General features: G+C 38.1%; 1 protein-coding gene and 1 pseudogene across 2 annotated transcripts; one reads left to right on the forward strand and one right to left on the reverse strand.

The window, feature by feature from the left end:
• Positions 1-4,419: 4,419 nt before the first annotated feature.
• On the reverse strand, positions 4,420-5,733 carry LOC149379981 (putative amino acid permease 7; annotated as a pseudogene). The gene is made up of 4 exons (XR_016294136.1): positions 5,601-5,733; positions 5,250-5,369; positions 4,919-5,146; positions 4,420-4,829 (listed from the first exon to the last, which is right to left on the reverse strand). The product of XR_016294136.1 is annotated as a putative amino acid permease 7 (transcript).
• A 652-nt stretch (positions 5,734-6,385) lies between these two features.
• LOC149379982 (SPFH/Band 7/PHB domain-containing membrane-associated protein family) lies at positions 6,386-13,939 on the forward strand. Its single transcript, XM_089602716.1, has 5 exons — positions 6,386-6,754; positions 6,853-6,973; positions 7,055-7,146; positions 7,500-7,596; positions 13,341-13,939. Exons 1-5 carry the CDS (start codon positions 6,560-6,562, stop codon positions 13,700-13,702), a joined length of 867 nt encoding a protein of 288 aa, XP_089458842.1. The 5' UTR covers positions 6,386-6,559; the 3' UTR covers positions 13,703-13,939.
• Positions 13,940-18,244: the final 4,305 nt, after the last annotated feature.

An 18,244-nucleotide genomic window follows, 5' to 3' on the forward strand; every position in this document is an offset into this window, starting at 1 on the left:
TGAAACGAACGAGTGAGTCGCGATTATTAAACATGGAATAATTATCCCAAACACACGAAACTACCAGATATTTCACATAAAAAAAAAGACGTACTGCTTCTGAGATTGTGCGAGAAAGCCTAGTTGACCGCGGTCTTGGCAAAGTTCTTCGACGTTCATGACTTTTCACTCCATACACCTCGTCAAAACAAGAGAAATCACAAAAGCTATGAGAAAGTGATAAAATAAGAAAAAGAATAAGCACTTTAATCACGAATTCAATTTAAGGCCATCATTATTTTTTTCTTCTTCCAAATACTGGTTCCATGTTGTCCTGGCAGCCTTTATATACACAGTGGAATGGGAATCAGATTTCACAAAAAAAAAAAATGTATACCTAAGAACGGCCATTTCAACGAGTAACCAAAATTTGGAGAAATTTAAAAAAAAAAAAATCGAAATTGAAGACTAAAAACTGGATAAAAGAGTTGCGATTAGGGTTTCGTTACCTTTCAGGATTGCTTTGAAGTCGACTTGTTGAGAGCGAGAGCGACTAGAACAGAGCGAGAGAGGCTCGGCTTGTTGAATCGGTGACTCGATCGGACCAACAACGCTCATGGCGACCAACCTTTTCTCCATCGTCGGAGCTCTCTTCCTCTTCTTGGATTTTGCAGACTCTCTTCTTCCGAGAGAATTCTCTATTTCTTTTTCTCTCCCTCTCTCTCTCTCTCTAGAAACCTTATTATTTTGGCACAGAATTGAAAAGAAAAAAAATCATTGGCAGTGAAGGTTGAAAGATTTGATCATATTAGTTGGGTAAATTTAAAATAAAAAACATTGTAACCATTACTTGCATTTGATCTATTTATCAAAAAGTCTGAAAGGAGAGTAATCAGTTGAGTAGTTCTTACCGTGTTAGTGATGAAAATGACTTCATAAAAAGCTGAAACCTGAGATCCATATGCCTTATCCTCCATAACTGCAAGAGAGAAACAGCAAAAGAAAATGTATATAGCATCTGAGACCAAGAAAAATTACCTTTGCAATAAGTACACCAAGAAAATGGAAAAATTGGAGATCTTATTCGTATATCATTCCTGACCCAGATGATCAGTTTGCTGATAGGGACCACATCAAGAGTTAGTAGTTAGAAAAACCAACGTAAGAATCAGAAGCCAGCCCAAAGCTACTACTTTCACATCCTTCATAAATCCACATAATAATCTTTCTATCCCCTTTGTTTCTACAGGTAATGGTTACATTGATTTTGTGTCTAAACTAACTATATGTAGCTTCAAGAAGGCTGTGACATATCTCAGTTTTAAAAAGGATCACGTCACTAAATTAATTTATCAGAAAAAAACAAACTTTTTTTTTTAAGAAACAGCTGACTTTATTAAAACCGCGGCAAAGCCGGAAAATCCAGAACAAGAATTACAAAGCAAAACAAGAACTAGACCAATCCCTAGCCAAGTCCGCTAAAGAAAAAGACTTGAACTCGTTATAACAGGAAAAAATCCAAAGAGCGATACAACAGGAAAAACAAACTTTTTAGATGGAAATAAGCATACCTTCTGATTCGAGACTCCATTCCCTTGACAACTATGTCAGTTTGAGGTTGTGCTCACACAGAGTGAGCGAGGTTGGGTCCTACGAACCGTTCGATCACGATCTGATCCGGAACTTCTTCTTCACCTCAACGACGGACCTGCAAAGAAATAGCAACATGAAGCTCGCCACCAAAGGTTGCTGAATATGAAACAAGAAAACACATAGTGACGAGAAAATTGTAACTAACCCACAAAAAATTTCAAGAAATTATCATTATAAGCCTAAACGATTCTAGTTTCAAAGAGCACAATAGGCAATTTCAGATCTAATTAAAATTCTTAGTCCAATAATTCAACATCTTGAAACGAACGAGTGAGTCGCGGCACTGAGTAATTATCCCAATCACACGAAACTACCAGGTAATTTACATTAAAAAAAATGCACCGCTCCTGAGATTGTGCCAGAAAGCCTCTGATCGACCGCGGTCTCGGCAAAGTCCTCGACGTTCATGGCTTTTCACTCCATGCACCTCGTCAAAACAAGAGAATTAACAAAAGCTATGAGAAAGTGATAAAATAAGAAAAATAATAAGCACTATAATCACGAATTCAATTTAAGGCCATCATTATTTTTTTCTTCTTCCAAATACTGGTTCCATGTTGTCCTGACAGCCTTTAAATACACAGTGGAATGGGAATCAGATTCCACCAAAAAACTGTATACATAAGAACGGCCATTTCAACGAGTAACCAAAATTTGGAGAAATTTAAAAAAAAAAAATCGGAATTGAAGACTGAAAACTGGATAAAAGAGTGGCGATAAGGGTTTCGTTACCTTTCTGGATTGCTTTGAAGTCGACTTATTGAGAGCGAGAGCGACTAAAACAGAGCGAGAGAGGCTCGGCTTGTTGAGTCGGCGACTCGATTGGACCGAGACCGCTCATGGCGGCCGACCTTTTCTCCGTCGTCGGAGCTCTCTTCCTCTTCTTGGATTTTGCAGACTGTCTTCTGCCGAGAGAATTCTCTCTCTCTCTCTAGAAACCCTATTATTTTTCTCTCTGTCGAAGCCTATATATAGTCTCCGATGAAAATCTTTGCCAACGGTACTCTTCGCTGATTTGGTTTCCATTTCCCGATCTCTCTCTCTTGCTTTCCTTTTTCTTGATTTCCCGCTCTTTAGGTTTCATTTTGGCGCTAAAAGACTGTTCTTCATAAGAAGTGGACTGGACTGGCCTAATGGCCCATTAGCATGATGGGATTATTACGTACAAATCAAATAAGTCCTAAGTCCAAATTAATTCAAATCCACTACCATCGTATTTTTACGTACAAAAATACCTTAAACCCAAACTCCTTTTATTTTTTTATTTTTATGGACTTTAATTTTTTTTATCTTCTCTCTCACTATCATGTTCTTCTCGCGAGTGTTTTCTCTCTGTCTTGTCCTCTCACTCGTCCGTATTTGAACAAGATTTTATATTTTCAGCGGCTAAAAATCTCACGGAGTTCGTGCATTTTTGTTCACTTTTTTCACTTTAGGGTTTAGAGCTTTCAATGAAAAAGTTTTTCGTTCTATTGGCGTTTTTTCGTTAAATTTATTTGCCTGATCAATTCGCTTCCAGCATGTTTTGTAGAATTGCACGACTAACAATTTTTCGATACTACATTTCCAATTTAACGTTGATTTTATAACATATCGAAACTCTTGTTTTCATATATTTTTTGGACAACCATACCCTTCTCTAGCGCATCAATCATCACAAAACGTTCTCCGGCTTACCAACGATCTCTAATGATAGCAAACTCCAACTTCGCACGATTAATTTCGGCTTCATAATAATCTCCGACGACGAAGAACTTTGTCTTCACAACGATCTTTGACTTTACGACGATCTCTGACGATGAAAACGATCAAAATCTTGCAAAGCGTAAACAACATAGATTTTGCTGGTTGTATATTGTATACTACATTTGATCTGATAACGGCTGAGGTAGGAGTGACTCAACTCTTCATGCCACTTACAATGGGTTTGGGCTGAAAATAACTAGATTCGTTCTTTTCTTTTGGATAAGACACAAAATAGCTTAACTTGTCACGAAGTGTCCTAAAATACGTGCGTTAGATATTGAAAATATTTCTATTGGCATTGGCCCATATTCTTTGTGAGCCCAAAATGTTTTTCAAGGTGAATGACAAAATCCAACACCAATATAAATAGTTAAATTTTTTAATCATTGTAAAAAAAAATTATAATACGATCTATTAACCGAAAAATGTAAAATTTTGACTATTTTAATAATCGTTCATAATGCTATTTTTTAATTTTTCACCAACGAATTTTGCTTGCATAGATTTTCAAAGCATCAAATACTTTTCCCAAACTTAGATTACTTTTGTGGTGGACAAAGGAGACCGATTTAGTTGAGATAACTCAGGAGTGCTTAAAGATACGTTGAGGTTTTTCATTTCCATTGCTTATCATTCCATACCATTATTAATGACGGTCACTCTAGTTTGCTATAGATTTCCATTGAATCTGACTACATAGCTAAAGAAAGGTAAAAAAATCACTTTGCAATACATCTCACAAAAATTTAATAAAGACTACCAAAATGTCAATGTTACTGTTTTATCATAGAATGTCAAAAAGGGAGGAAAAGCAGGTCTAGTAACTCAAAATAAAATACATTTTTACATCACCCACTAAGTTTTAATTTTGCTATTAATATTTTAAATATTATGTCCATACATGTCTCTTTAAGAAGATAGAAAAATAAAGGATATATGAACATTGCTTGAGTTCTAGAGTCTAATTTTAGTGTATTTAAATTTAAAGATACATGACACTTACAAGAATACTACTAAAAAAAAAAGAATAAAGAGTCCACTCCATGTATAGTGTAGAAAACAAACAATGATCAACTAAGTTTGGCACTTATAAGACCTTGAAGAGAACCAACCAAGCCAAGCACCGTAATAAGGAAGCAAAAGCAGCTAAAAGCCCTAAGAACCATCCATTTGGAGGACCAGCGCTAAATCTTATTTTGTACAAAGTACATCTCCACCGGAAAATATATGGCCAATGGCTAGAAATTCAGAGCCCCCAAGTACGGGAATAACATCGCTATTCCCATGGTTGACGCCACGTAAGCGGTTATGAAACAAAGGCCGAGAGGATTCAGCTGAAACGCCGGCAAAAACGGAAGCTTTATTATGTGGAAATTGTTGACCAACGCATTGTCCGGGTATTTCCTAATGAACCATCTTTCGACCACCGCGAACACGGGTTGGCTATAGATCTTCAGGGGAAAAAAAAGTTAAACAAATACCATTTATGACTTTGATCACTTTTTTATGCAAATGTTGAGAAAGAGTGTGTGTTGTGCACTTGATATCCTCCGACCAAATGAAGGACAATGCAAGCATTGGCAAAGTCAATGAGCCAAAAGGGCTCGTAGAAGCCGAATCCGGTCAAGAGATTCCCGGGAGTGTTGTTCCCAAAAGCCGCGTATCCGAAGCATCCACAACAAAGGTAGAAGAATGTGGTCACTATAATCGCCGTCATCGAAGCCTTCTTCATCGTCTTGTTCTCCGCCGTAGGATATTTCAAAGTGTCCTTATTCATACAAAATAATAGAAAAAAGACAATTTTTTTCAGCTTATATATGTCTAATAATAATTTATGCACATATGAGCTTGTGAAGGGAATGAATAAAAACCTGAATATCAAGAAGAATGATGGAATATGGATATGCAAAAGCAATGTAACGCCAACCACATCTTGTCGGCCACGCTCGAGACCGGGACCCCCGTTATGCTTCCGTGAATCGTTCCGTTCTCTGCCCACACAAAAAAAAAACAAGATTACTAATAGAATCATAGCAAAGAAAAACATGTATAGATAAACTTCATAGGGTTGGTCTAGTGATATAGGCGATTTTTGGGATCACTGAGATAGTCTCTCGGTCGATAATGTTAGTGACTCGTGAATTTTTTAAGTCGGGTCTAACCCGAACACCATGATTATAAAAAATAATAATAGAAAAATATGTTGTGGGATAGTATTATACCGACGACTTTAGCGAATCCGAGGCCGAATCCGATGAAAGCGTAAGTGAAGGACATGATTGAGGCGATGACAGAGAGCCAGACCATGTTGTGGCAGTCGGGGATCTGCGAGACCAGAATCTATACGGCTCCGAAGATGAGCATGTACAACGTGAGTGCGAACATGGAGCGTCATGTCCTTTCTCATGGTAACAGTTTTCGTGATAAATTAATTTTTTTGAACGTGATAAATTACTTCTAATAATCGTCAAAAAATTTAATCTTCGTTGTCAAAAAAATATTGAAAACGTAAATTTGGCTATTTGACTGAAAAGTTAAAACATTGACTATTTTGCTAATTAATAAGTTTCAAATGACTATTTTGTATAATTTTTTTTTTTTATTATACCTTGAAGCCTTTGTGTCTCTGCCTAAAAACGATTTTTTATTTATTTATTATCGTTGGGGGCTATAAATAATAGAAGATAGTAATAAGTGTGAATTACGATCTCAATGATATTTTTGGGATGAATTCCAAGAAAAATTTCAGAGCTGAGGTATTTAGAAAATTGAATGTCCATTTCGAAGGTATCTAAATTCCCAGAAAAAGAAAAAAATAATAATTTTTAGATTAAATTGCTTTAGGAAGGGAAAAAGAAGTGATTGTCAAACTATAGACTTCCGTTAAAAAAAAAAAAAAAAAATCCAAAATATAGAAAAAAACAAAAACATAAAATCGATAGATTCCATGGTAAGCCAAAATGTTTCCCCACCCAATCCCAAAGTCGTCGCGTATTTCGGGCTAAATTAGTAATAGCTTAAAATCTGCCGCCTTTCCGTGGAAACTTTCTCTTTTACTCACAGAGACTCAATAAACGAGGAAAAAAATCTTCATAACTAAATAAATAAATAAAAAATACAGAGAATTGCGAAAAGTACAAATTCACTGGAATCAATCGATCGGTCTCTAAGCTTTTGATCAATGGGAAATTCATGCTGTTTCTTTTGCGCGTGCGTTGAACAGTCCAGCATCGGCGTGGTCGAGCGATGGGGTCGGTTCGATCGCCTGGCCGAGCCGGGCTTCCATTTCTTCAACCCCTTCGCCGGAGAATGTCTCACCGGTCTCATGTCCACAAGAATCTCCTCTCTCGATGTCTGCGTCGAGACCAAGACCAAGGTTTATTATATTTCATTTCTCTCGACTTTTTGGCTGCTGAGGGAAAAACGAGCGAAAACTAATTCGGAGTATCTTGTTTGTGGATTTGATATTTTCAGGATAATGTGTTCGTGAAATTGATGTGCTCGATTCAGTACCGTATTGTGAAGGAAAACGCCGATGATGCGTTTTACGAGTTGCAGAACCCTAGAGAGCAGATTCAGGCTTACGTATTTGATGGTAATTTTAATTTTCTCTATTAAATACATACGAATGTTGTGTTGTTCGTGCGATCATTGAAATGATATTGTTGTGTATTAGTTGTTCGAGCTGTTGTTCCAAGGTTGAGTCTCGACGAGTTGTTTGAACAAAAAGGCGAAGTTGCAAAATCTGTTATGGAGGAGCTTGAGAAGGTGATTGTAATTTCTACATGAAACTATGTCTGTTTAATTTGGTTGCTTCTTTTCATCGGTCTTTCTTGATGATCTTGCTTAGATAACAATTTTATTACTTTACTTGAATCGAAAATATTGGTAGATTTCTCTAGGGCTACAAAGTGTTTGCTTTACTACCCTGATGTTGTTGTAGTTTGATTGGTTATTGTTAAGCGGTTTATAAGTTTTTGAAATATTACGAGCTCTGTACGTATGAAGAACGAGTAACAAATCTCAAGAGAAGTTATTATTTCATTGGCATGTTTGTAGCCGCGTGCTTTGTTACCGCTGAATTCTCACATCATTACTGTAATTCTTGATTCTTTGATCAGGTTATGGGGGCATATGGGTATAACATAGAGCACATGTTGATGGTCGACATAGTGCCCGATCCTCATGTCCGACAGGCCATGAATGAAATTAATGCAGGTGATCATTTTCGTCCCTTACCTTCTGGATCAAATTTTTCAGTCCTGAGGATAAATTAGTCACCTAGAATAGTGACAAATACATATAATATATATATAAATATATGTGTGTGTGTGTGTGTGCGTGCGCGTGTGTGTTTAATCAATGCTTGTGTTAACCTACTGCAAATCCGCGATCTATATTGTGTGCCACTCTGCTCCTATCATCTAATTAAGTTGGGATAAATTGTCTATTTGCCCCTTGATTAAAATTATATATATATATATATATATATATATATATATATATATATAAGTTTCAGAGAATAATCTGTTGTATTGATCTTAGCCGCAAGGCTGGAATTTATAGATACAAGTGTAACAACTAAAACATAAAAATAGGAACAAATTAACAAACTAATCCTGATATCTATCGGTAGAAACTGACTCCTAAACTAACTCCTAATCTGCGGAACTAGTAATTTACAGAACTAATTTCTATTTTCTACACTCCCCCTCAAGTTGGCGCATAAATATCATACATGCCCAACTTGCTTACAAGAAATTCAAAAACTGGCCTAAACAACTCCTTTGTCAAAATATCCGCAGTCTGCTCTTTAGTGGTGACAAACGGAGTGCAAATGATTCCGTTGTCAAGCTTTTCTTTGATGAAGTGTCGGTCAATCTCGATGTGCTTTGTCCGGTCATGTTGTACCGGATTCTGAGAGATGCTAATCGCAGCCTTGTTGTCGCAAAACAGCTTCAGAGGCAGATTTGCCTCCTTCAAATCTTCTAGGACACGTTTAATCCATAATAACTCACAGATTCCATTTGCCATAGACCTGAATTCTGCTTCCGCACTGCTCCTCGACACAACACTTTGCTTCTTGCTTCTCCAAGTGACTAGGTTCCCCCATACATAAGTGCAGTAGCCTGAGGTAGATTTTCTGTCGCCTGGTCCCGCCCAATCAGCGTCTGTGAATGCCTCTACAGTTCTGATGTCGGTTTTTTTGAAAAACAACCCCTTTCCGGGACAGCTCTTCAAGTACCTGAGAATCCTGTACGCAGCTTCGAGATGTTCCTCATACGGATGGTGCATAAACTGACTTACAAGGCTCACAGCGAAGGCAATGTCGGGCCTAGTGTGTGCCAAGTAAATCAGTCTACCAACTAGTCGCTGGTATTGCTCCACGTTGACAGGAGTCCCATCTATGATCATTCCGAGCTTCTGACTTGGATCAATTGGGGTATCGGCTGGTTTGCAGGCACTCATTCCCGAATCTGCAAGTAAATCCAAGATGTATTTTCGTTGTGAAACTACGATACCTCGCTTGGATCTTGCAATTTCCATACCGAGAAAATAACGCAATTCTCCCAGGTCCTTCACTTCGAATTCTCTCGCCATCTTCTTCTTTAGAATCTCCAGTTCCTCGTGATGATCTCCGGTGAGGATTATGTCGTCTACATAGACGATTAGAATAGCAATCTTTCCTTCTCTTGAGAATTTGGTGAAGAGGGTGTGATCGGACTGAGCTTGACAATAACCTTGTCCCTTAACGAACTGCGTGAATCGCTCAAACCATGCCCGAGGTGATTGCTTGAGCCCATATAGAGCCTTCTCTAGCTTGCATACTCTGGAATTGAATTTGTCCTCGAACCCGGGTGGAGGTTGCATATAAACTTCCTCTTCTAGTTTCCCGTTAAGGAACGCATTCTTCACGTCGAATTGTCTGAGGGTCCAATCAAGATTAACTGCAATAGATAGCAAAATTCGCACAGTATTGAGTTTAGCAACAGGGGCAAATGTTTCGGTATAGTCAATGCCGAATGTCTGTGTGAATCCTTTCGCTACGAGTCTTGCTTTGTATCGTTCAAGAGTACCGTCAGACTTGAACTTCGGAGTAAACACCCATTTGCAGCCGACAATAGGTTTCCCTTTTGGCAATTCTTCAATTGACCACGTCTGATTCTTCACAAGAGCCTCCATCTCCTCGTGTACAGCCTTCTTCCACTCCGGTTGAGATAGAGCCTCCTGAATACTACTTGGAACAACCACAGATGACATGTTTGTGATAAAGGTAGTGTATGAAGAGGATAGGTTTGAGTAAGAGACAAAGGCAGAGGTAGGATATTTTGCACAAGTTCGTTTTTCTTTTCTGAGTGCAATAGGAAGATCAGGGTCAAGAATTTCCTTACCTTTTTCTAGGTCTGGCTCCGGTTCAGACTCTTGACTTGCTGGTGTTGTGGCAGGCTCTACATCTCGATTTGGGAACTTCCTCTCGTAAATCTTGTCAAATAGAGGACTTGCCCGATTTTTATACATTTCCATTTCTAGTTGTTGAGATTTATTTCTTGTTTCGTTAATACTTGGCTGATCTTCAGGGACAGTACCTATCAGCTCAATATTTCCGATATTTTCATTTATTTCCTGAATATATTCCTGATTTTCATTTATTTCCTGAATATGTTCCTGATTTTCATTTATTTTCTGAATATGTTCCTGATTTTCGGTTTCACTTCTGTTGGACAGATTTTTATTCCTATTTGTCAGATTTTCAGAAAGCATTTCAGCATCATCAAATAACAGTTCATCTTCTAATTGATTCTCCCCCTGAAGATGAGACGTAAAATATGGTTTTGACTCAAAGAATTCAGTATCCATTGTGACAAAAAGTTTTCGAGAAATGGGATCAAAACATTTATAGCCTCTTTGAGTAGGGGCTATTCCTACAAAAACACATTTTTTTCCTTTTGGATCTAACTTACTGGCAGTTCGATCTGGATTTTTTATGAACACAGTACACCCAAAAATTTTTAATGGCATAGAATGAAACACACGAGATGTGGAAAATTCCTTTTGAAGAAGATCAATTGGTGTTTGAAAATTTAAGACCTTTGAAGGCATTCTATTTATCAAATAAGTGGCATGAAGAACACTTTCTCCCCATAGATAATTAGGATTTTTTGTTGAAAACATTATTGCTCGGGTGATTTCAAGTATATGCCTATTCTTTCTTTCGGCTATGCCATTTTGAGGGGGTGTATCAGTGCATGAACTTTGGTGAATTATCCCATTTTTTTCAAAAAACTCATTCAGTGATCGAGTAAAATATTCTCTTCCATTGTCACTTCTTACCATTTGGACTTGTGAGTTAAACTGAGTTTTAACCATGTTATAAAAGTTTTTAAACACGTTCTCAACTTCAGATTTTTCTTTTAGCAAAAATACCCAACTTACCCGTGTATGATCATCAATTAAGGTGACAAACCATCTTTTTCCAGTATTCGTTGCTATCCTAGATGCACCCCATATGTCACTGTGAATTAGTGCAAAAGGTTTGGTCGACTTATATGGACGTGATGGGTAATGATTTTTATGGTGTTTTGCTAAAGCACATATTTCACATTGAAATGAAGAAGGATTTTTATTAGAAAATAAATCAGGGAACAACTTGTTCATATAATGAAAACTAGGATGACCTAGACGGAAATGCAATAAATAAATCTCTTGATTACTAGAATTGGTAAAAGTCTGTAGGCAAGAACTCTCGACCTTCTTTATTTGAGTGAATCCCTTCTTCCAAGATGTAGAGACCGTCACATTCCCTAGCACTGCCAATCATCCTCCCCGAGTCCAGTTCCTGAAAAAGACAGTGTGAAGGGTAAATATTAGCTTGGCATTTTAGATCTCGGGTAAGTTTGCTAATGGAAATAAGATTGCAAGCTAAATTGGGAACATGTAGGGCTTTAGATAGGGTCAGAGAAGGTGAGACATCTATGTCACCAAGTCCGGCAATGGCAGTATAGGATCCATTGGCAATTCGAACTTTTCTGTTTCCTGCACTAGGTTTATATGTGGTAAATGAGCTAGAATTTCCAGTCATATGGTCAGTAGCACCTGAATCGAGGATCCAGGTGTTATGGAACTTAGAACATAGAAAAGTAGCAATAAACAATTTTCTACCGTCTTGTGCAAAGGAGCAGGATGGGATAATAGGCTTGGAAGGCTTTTGAGTGGTCTGTAGTAGATTCAAGAGTTGCTCAATCTGATCCTTTGTGAAGGTCGGTTGACTCGAGTTGACTTGTGATTCTTGTGGATCTTCAGCAGCGGTCTGGTAGGCTCTCTCCGGTTTCTTCTTGTCTCCGGGTGGCTTTCCATGAATCTTCCAGCACGTTTCCCTTGTATGCCAGAGTTTCTTGCAGAAATCACACCATGGTTTCTTCTTGTTGCCCTCCTGTCCTCCTCGAACAAATAAGGCCGAGGTTTCATTCACCGGCTCGGCAGATTCATTTGTGTACATGATCTTCCGGCGATTCTCCTCCAGTCGGATCTCAGAGAACACCTCTCGGATGGATGGTAGTGGCCTTCTCCCGAGGATTCTTCCTTTTACCTCATCAAGAGTCTGATTGACCCCAGCGAGGAACATGAAGACTCGATCGTTTTCTTCACGTGTCTTGAACCGAGCGTAGTCAGCCGGGCTTTCCCACTCTTCATTGTGGCACTGATCGAGTTCTTGCCAAATTGCTACCATCTCGTTGTAGTACACCGTCACAGCCATGCTTCCCTGTTTTGACTCTCTGGCAGATTTCATAAATAGATGAGGTTTGGCGATTGCACTGTCCATGGAGTTGAGGAGCCACGCTGTCACGAGTGAGTTCTCCGATCTCCAGTGGTCGTAGCCATCGTCGTCTTTCTTTGGTGTCTTCACTTCTCCGGTGAGATACCCTAGCCTCCCTCTTCCATCAACAGCAAGTTTTACCGATTGAGACCACTCTAGGTAGTTGCTACCATTTAGTCTGTGCACTGTGATGTGCATAGACGTATGAGAGGTCTCACCACTGATAGGAGATGGTTTTTTTGGGTTGGTTAGAGGGGTTTTTTCCATCGTGAGAGTTGGTTTTGGGATTTTCGGGATCTGTGTTTGGTCGGCTCTGATACCATGTAAGTTTCAGAGAATAATCTGTTGTATTGATCTTAGCCGCAAGGCTGGAATTTATAGATACAAGTGTAACAACTAAAACATAAAAATAGGAACAAATTAACAAACTAATCCTGATATCTATCGGTAGAAACTGACTCCTAAACTAACTCCTAATCTGCGGAACTAGTAATTTACAGAACTAATTTCTATTTTCTACAATATATATACATACATATATATTTGTTTAATCAATGCTTATGTTAGCCTACTGCAAATCCTCGATCAATATTGTTTGCCACTGTGCTCCTATCATCTAATTAAGTTGGGATAAATTGTTATTTTCCCTTGATTAAAATTGTCCAGAATGGTCCGTGTTAGTTATATACTACACCGGTCTAGTCCTGTTGTTAAGTTCTTAGTTAAAATCTAATCAATCCAGAAGTTTTTATTAAGACTTTGGGGTAAAGTTTTGAATTTTGTGACCGCAGTTGAAATGGCATCGACTGGAATGTCTTAGCCGTCTAAAATAATAATAAAATATTGGTCATTTTTAGTAAACTAACAGAAGGACCTAACTAATATCTAATAAGATTGAGAACTTATGAGGACCATTTTAACTATGTTTTTTCATAGACTAAAGCGACACAAGCACCACTAATCAGGTGGTAAATAGACAGTTTATATTTCTGAAAAGAAAGACAGTTTATTCTTAGTTACTTCTCATGCTCTACATCTCCTTTTTTTTGGTGCTGATGGGTAAACTCGAGGCGAGGCAATTTTTTTTATCCCAACCGTGGTTGAGTGTGTGCTAATGATATAAGTTCCGGTTCTCATGTTTTCGCAGCTCAAAGGCTCCAACTTGCGAGTGTCTACAAAGGAGAAGCAGAGAAGATACTTCAGATCAAACGAGCTGAAGCGGAGGCCGAGTCCAAATACTTGGGCGGAATCGGGGTCGCTCGGCAGAGAAAGGCAATCACTGATGGATTAAGAGAGAACATTCTGAACTTCTCTGACAAAGTGGAGGGCACATCGTCTAAGGAGGTGATGGATCTCATCATGGTCACGCAGTACTTTGACACCATTAAAGACCTCGGAAACTCGTCAAAAAACACCACTGTCTTCATTCCCCACGGCCCCGGTCACGTTAGGGACATATCCGATCAGATTCGTAATGGCCTCATGGAGGCAAAAAGTGCGGACCTCTAAGCACCAAAGAAGTAAGTTTGCATGTTTCTTTACACGAAACGAGTCACGGATATAAGAATACCTCGTACAGTTTTGCTTGAATTGTTTTATTCATTGGTGTGTACACATGGGTTACAGAGGAAGATTTTCAGGAAACATAAAATGTCCGAATGATTTGTGTGGATTTCATAACTGGGATTGTGGATATGATATAGATACACCAGTATATCTTTTCTTATTTTGTTGAGATTCAGGTCCTGCGTTATCTCATCGCTCTTTGCCTTAAATGAGACGATCTGCTCTTATCATATCTGCAAAAGGAAAAGCAGGATAAATTGTGGGGTATTCAGGAAATTAGTCCCCAAGCCAACGATCTAGGGAAATAGACTAAATCAGACACTAAATTTTCATTTATTGTTATGTTCAGAAATTTGTCTGGTTAAAAAAATTAGGTTTTAATAAGAATTCAACAGTTCCAGCAAATGGAATTCTCTGTGTGTGAGGTTCTTTGGAATCTAAAATCCCAACCGGTTTTTCCAGTGGAGTCCTATGAGAAAATTGCAGTTATGTAAATGGGCTCATTCCGTTGGGGAAAATAAGCATGCCAAAGCTGGGAAACTTTAAGGCAGAGTCCACTATTTACATGTCCTCTCAAAGCTTCATGATCGAACCATCTTGGATCTTCCAATGGCAACGACTAAAAAATTGACCATGAACCGACTTCGAGGACCGCAAAAGGTACGGGTTGTAAAAGCCCCGGGATCTCAAACGTTATCCAGATAGCCATGAATTCTTAATTTTTTATGAGAAATCTCTATCAACAATCATTTTGCAAGCAAGCAAGCCAGGATTCTTCCAATACCGATGCTACTCGATTTACAACATATCTCCCATGCTATTCTGTGTTGGCTTTTTATTCTGCCATATCCTCCCAAAAAGAAGCCTCTCTACCATATGTTCAGAATATAGACATGTAGTGTTTCGGAAGTACGGCTAAGACGATACAAACAAGAGTCTATTACTCATAATAGAGTTGGGGGCTGGGGGATCATATGCACCTTAAACTTATAAAATTTGTTCTTTACCCGTGTTTACTATAGTTTTTTATTTTTACATTTTTAGCTCAAAATTATATGAATTTTTCATACTTGTCTCACTCATGTCACGTTTTTTAGTTCAAATTCTGGCTATGTCACTACACCGCATTTGAATTTTGAAGAGTAAGCTCATCTTCCATCCGATAAGTCGTTTAAGGACGTTAGAGTTTGGCTGTTCTGTCTTCTCTCTTTGGCCTCGGAAAAAGCTTTTACCCATCCCGCCTCTATGGGTCTCCTTCGCAGACCCCGTGCCTCGCCGGACGTCCTTGTCCTCGCCGGAGTTTCCTGCAACAGCCATGCTCTTCATCTTTCTCCGCTGCAGATGGCAGACTCTGTCTTTTGCAGGGCCATGCGGTTTGATTCCCAGATCTGGAGCTTTCGGTCCCCGAATCCAGCTCCTTATTTTGGCCTTCCTTCGGGAGATGCCGTCCAGGTCGCCGCCAGCCCCGTCGGCCCGCTGTTTCAGATCCTTCTCGGCGAGGATGCCTCCGTTGCGGATCTTGTGGGGTGGGATTTCGAGGGCTTTTTCTTTGGACATGTTGAAGACATTTTTAGTTTAGATTCAAGTTTTAATTTCTTAGTTATAGATTATGTTTTTTATGTCTATTTCTATATATTTTGCGTATGTTGTTTAGGTGGGAGGATTAAACTAGGATTTTCAGTTTTAGACCTAGTTTATTGTCTTACCTTGTTATCTAGTCAGCCAAATCCCTCTTTCTTTATTGCGAGTTTTTCCATCGAAGTTCATCTGCAACTTCAGACGCGCGGCAGAGGAAGGGTGGATGTCGGGTTGGTCGCCAACCTCAGGCTTGCGAGCTCTCGCTGCGAAGGTTCGCTTAATCTGCGGGAGTGGGGTTTGAGGAGGTGGTCCTCCAGTGGGAGGATGGAAGGTCTTTGGGTGGGTGTTGTTCGGGTGAGCGGCATCCTTAACCTTGGCTACGTAGGAGTTTATCTCCGTCTGAGAGACCGGGAAGTGCTTCGGCAAATCCCAAGAGACAGGGAAATGCTTCGGCAAATCCTAATCAGGCCATGTCCTGTTTGGTTGTCTCGGGTATGGTCGTCTCGTTCGTTCTTAGGCGACACTTTCGGTTTGACTAGTCGGTTTATTATCTGTGTTTTTCTGCTCCTTTGTAATTTGCTCATCAGTAGCATTTTATTTTGAATGGATCTCTTTGATGCCAAAAAAAAAAAAAAATCCGATAAGTCGTTTAAGGACGTTAGAGTCTAAAAATATATTCATCACAAAATAATTTCAAGTTATATCATTATGTAATTTAATACAAACGTGGACATGGCTGTGGTCTTCGACACTTTTACTGATTACCATACGATTCTATATCAAACAGTGTATTTCATATATCATAAAAAAAAAAAAAAAAAAACTCCCGACTGCTTAAACTATTCCATTAGTGTTAAGATATTGCTTAGGGTCAACATTGTATCTAAGATTGTCTGGCTTAATGGGTCACACTAACTCGCACAGAAGTTTGTTTTGTTGGACTAACCAAAGTCGAGACCACCAAACCAGCAAAGCTCTTTTTTCCATTCCCTCATTACGTACTCCTTTTCAGTGCATTTATTATTTGCAAGACTTAAAAGTATCATCAAACGTAATGGATGAAGAAGACGACAATGTCAAAGAGAGGTAAAAACACAAAACCCCGGTTAAACCGATAATTTAATTGATTTGGAACCCAAATTTAGTGTCGCGTAATCGTTCTGGAACCAGATAACCAATTGTTTGGATAATTAATTTCATAACTTCAAAATCGCTTTTCAAAATTTGTCTTCGAACTAGATATCAGTTTTTATTATTTCAATTTCGGTTCTGGATCAATTTAGCTCGACTATTGGTCCAAAATATCGAAAACCAAAATTTGGTCCCAATTCTTAAAATGGACCAACAAAATCAAGCCGAAGCTGTTTCAGCCTAAGATTGAGCACTTTGTATTAAATGTACTTTCTTAAATTGGTACACCAGATCTAATACATTTTTTTTAATAAAACGGTTCGAGGTTTTTCCATGAGATTGTACACCAGATCGAATACATTAAACACGTATATATTGAAACATAGATCCTATATAAAGGTACCATTAAATATATAGACTAGAGTGTATATTCTGATGCATTGATGAGTAGCACATAACGTTGTACGGAACACTTCCACTTAACGTCATGGGAATGGGATAGTCTTTATGTTCTCAGACAAATCTTCAATGTTTTGCATTTATAATTTGCCTTTATCCTCTGCCTAAAAGTAATTTAATTTTATGATGGTAGGTCACATTACTATGCTTAAGGACCTTACATTAGATTTAGACCTACACTATTTTATGATTTAGAAATACAAATGATATCCATTCTGGTAACATTAGGCCCACTAATTTCTAAACAAGCGAAAAAGCACACCTAATGAGTCTTTCACAAGTCAATTTAATTTCTAATAGGAAATACCTTTTTTTAAGCTGGAAGAATAGAGTAGAATAACATGTTTTGGGTAGATATTTTTCTAGTAGTACATAAAATGTTATGATTGAGGTTGAAGAAAATAAGGTGAGAGTGTATAATTAGGTTTTTTTTTTTTTGGGAAATGATAATGTATAATGATTCATGACCACTATATGAAATAATGGAAGTTTATAAGAGGCGTACTGTGTTTTTGTTACCTTTGTGGAATTTGTAACTCGGTGACAAAATAAATAAACAGCAAAGGCCAACTTTCTTGACGTTTGATGGAACCAGAAGGCCATGGATTTGACTCCATATTTGATACACAATATTTGTAATAATTCTGTAATCTTGTTTGTAATTTTTTTTTGGAAGAATTTGTTGCAATTATCTAATTTTTTAATTTTTTTTTAAGATTTTAATCAAAATTTCATTTTATTAAAAAAATAATCCATTAAATTAAATTAATTTAATTCATTTCGATAAGTTATTTTCTTATTAAAATCAAATTTTAACTATTTTTTTAAATGAGCTAGGCTATTAGAGTACTGATTTAATTGTCTACGCTCAAATGGTGGTTGTATTTAGGGAACGGAGATTCATTGCATTTATGTTGACCAGTCACAGTCCAAACGCTCGTGGCATTCCTTATTCATTTATATAAGGGTTATACGGCTAAATGGCCGCTGAAATTATAACCAATTTGGATTTGGCCACCATTTGGTTAATTTCGTGTAAATGGCCAGTCCAACTTATTTACACGCTGAAAAGTACCATATAACCCCTAACCTGTTCCCGCCCACAACATTAATGAAATAAAAAAAACATTTAAATCAGAATATTAGATAATAACTGTCCCTGATATCGAGGCGCATCATAAGCTTCGGTAATTAATAGAGCTGACACGCACAATCTCTCTCTCAGAAGAAAATTGGAAACACGAGCAAACCCAAATTTGAAACCCAGAAACCAAACGCACGGCCTGGTTCGTAGAAATCTTCATCTTCTCAACGTCT

Source organism: Urtica dioica, chromosome 12, assembly GCF_054948205.1.
Source record: "Urtica dioica subsp. dioica isolate 48M chromosome 12, U.dioica_male_clone48M_v1_H2, whole genome shotgun sequence".
NCBI lineage: Eukaryota > Viridiplantae > Streptophyta > Magnoliopsida > Rosales > Urticaceae > Urtica > Urtica dioica.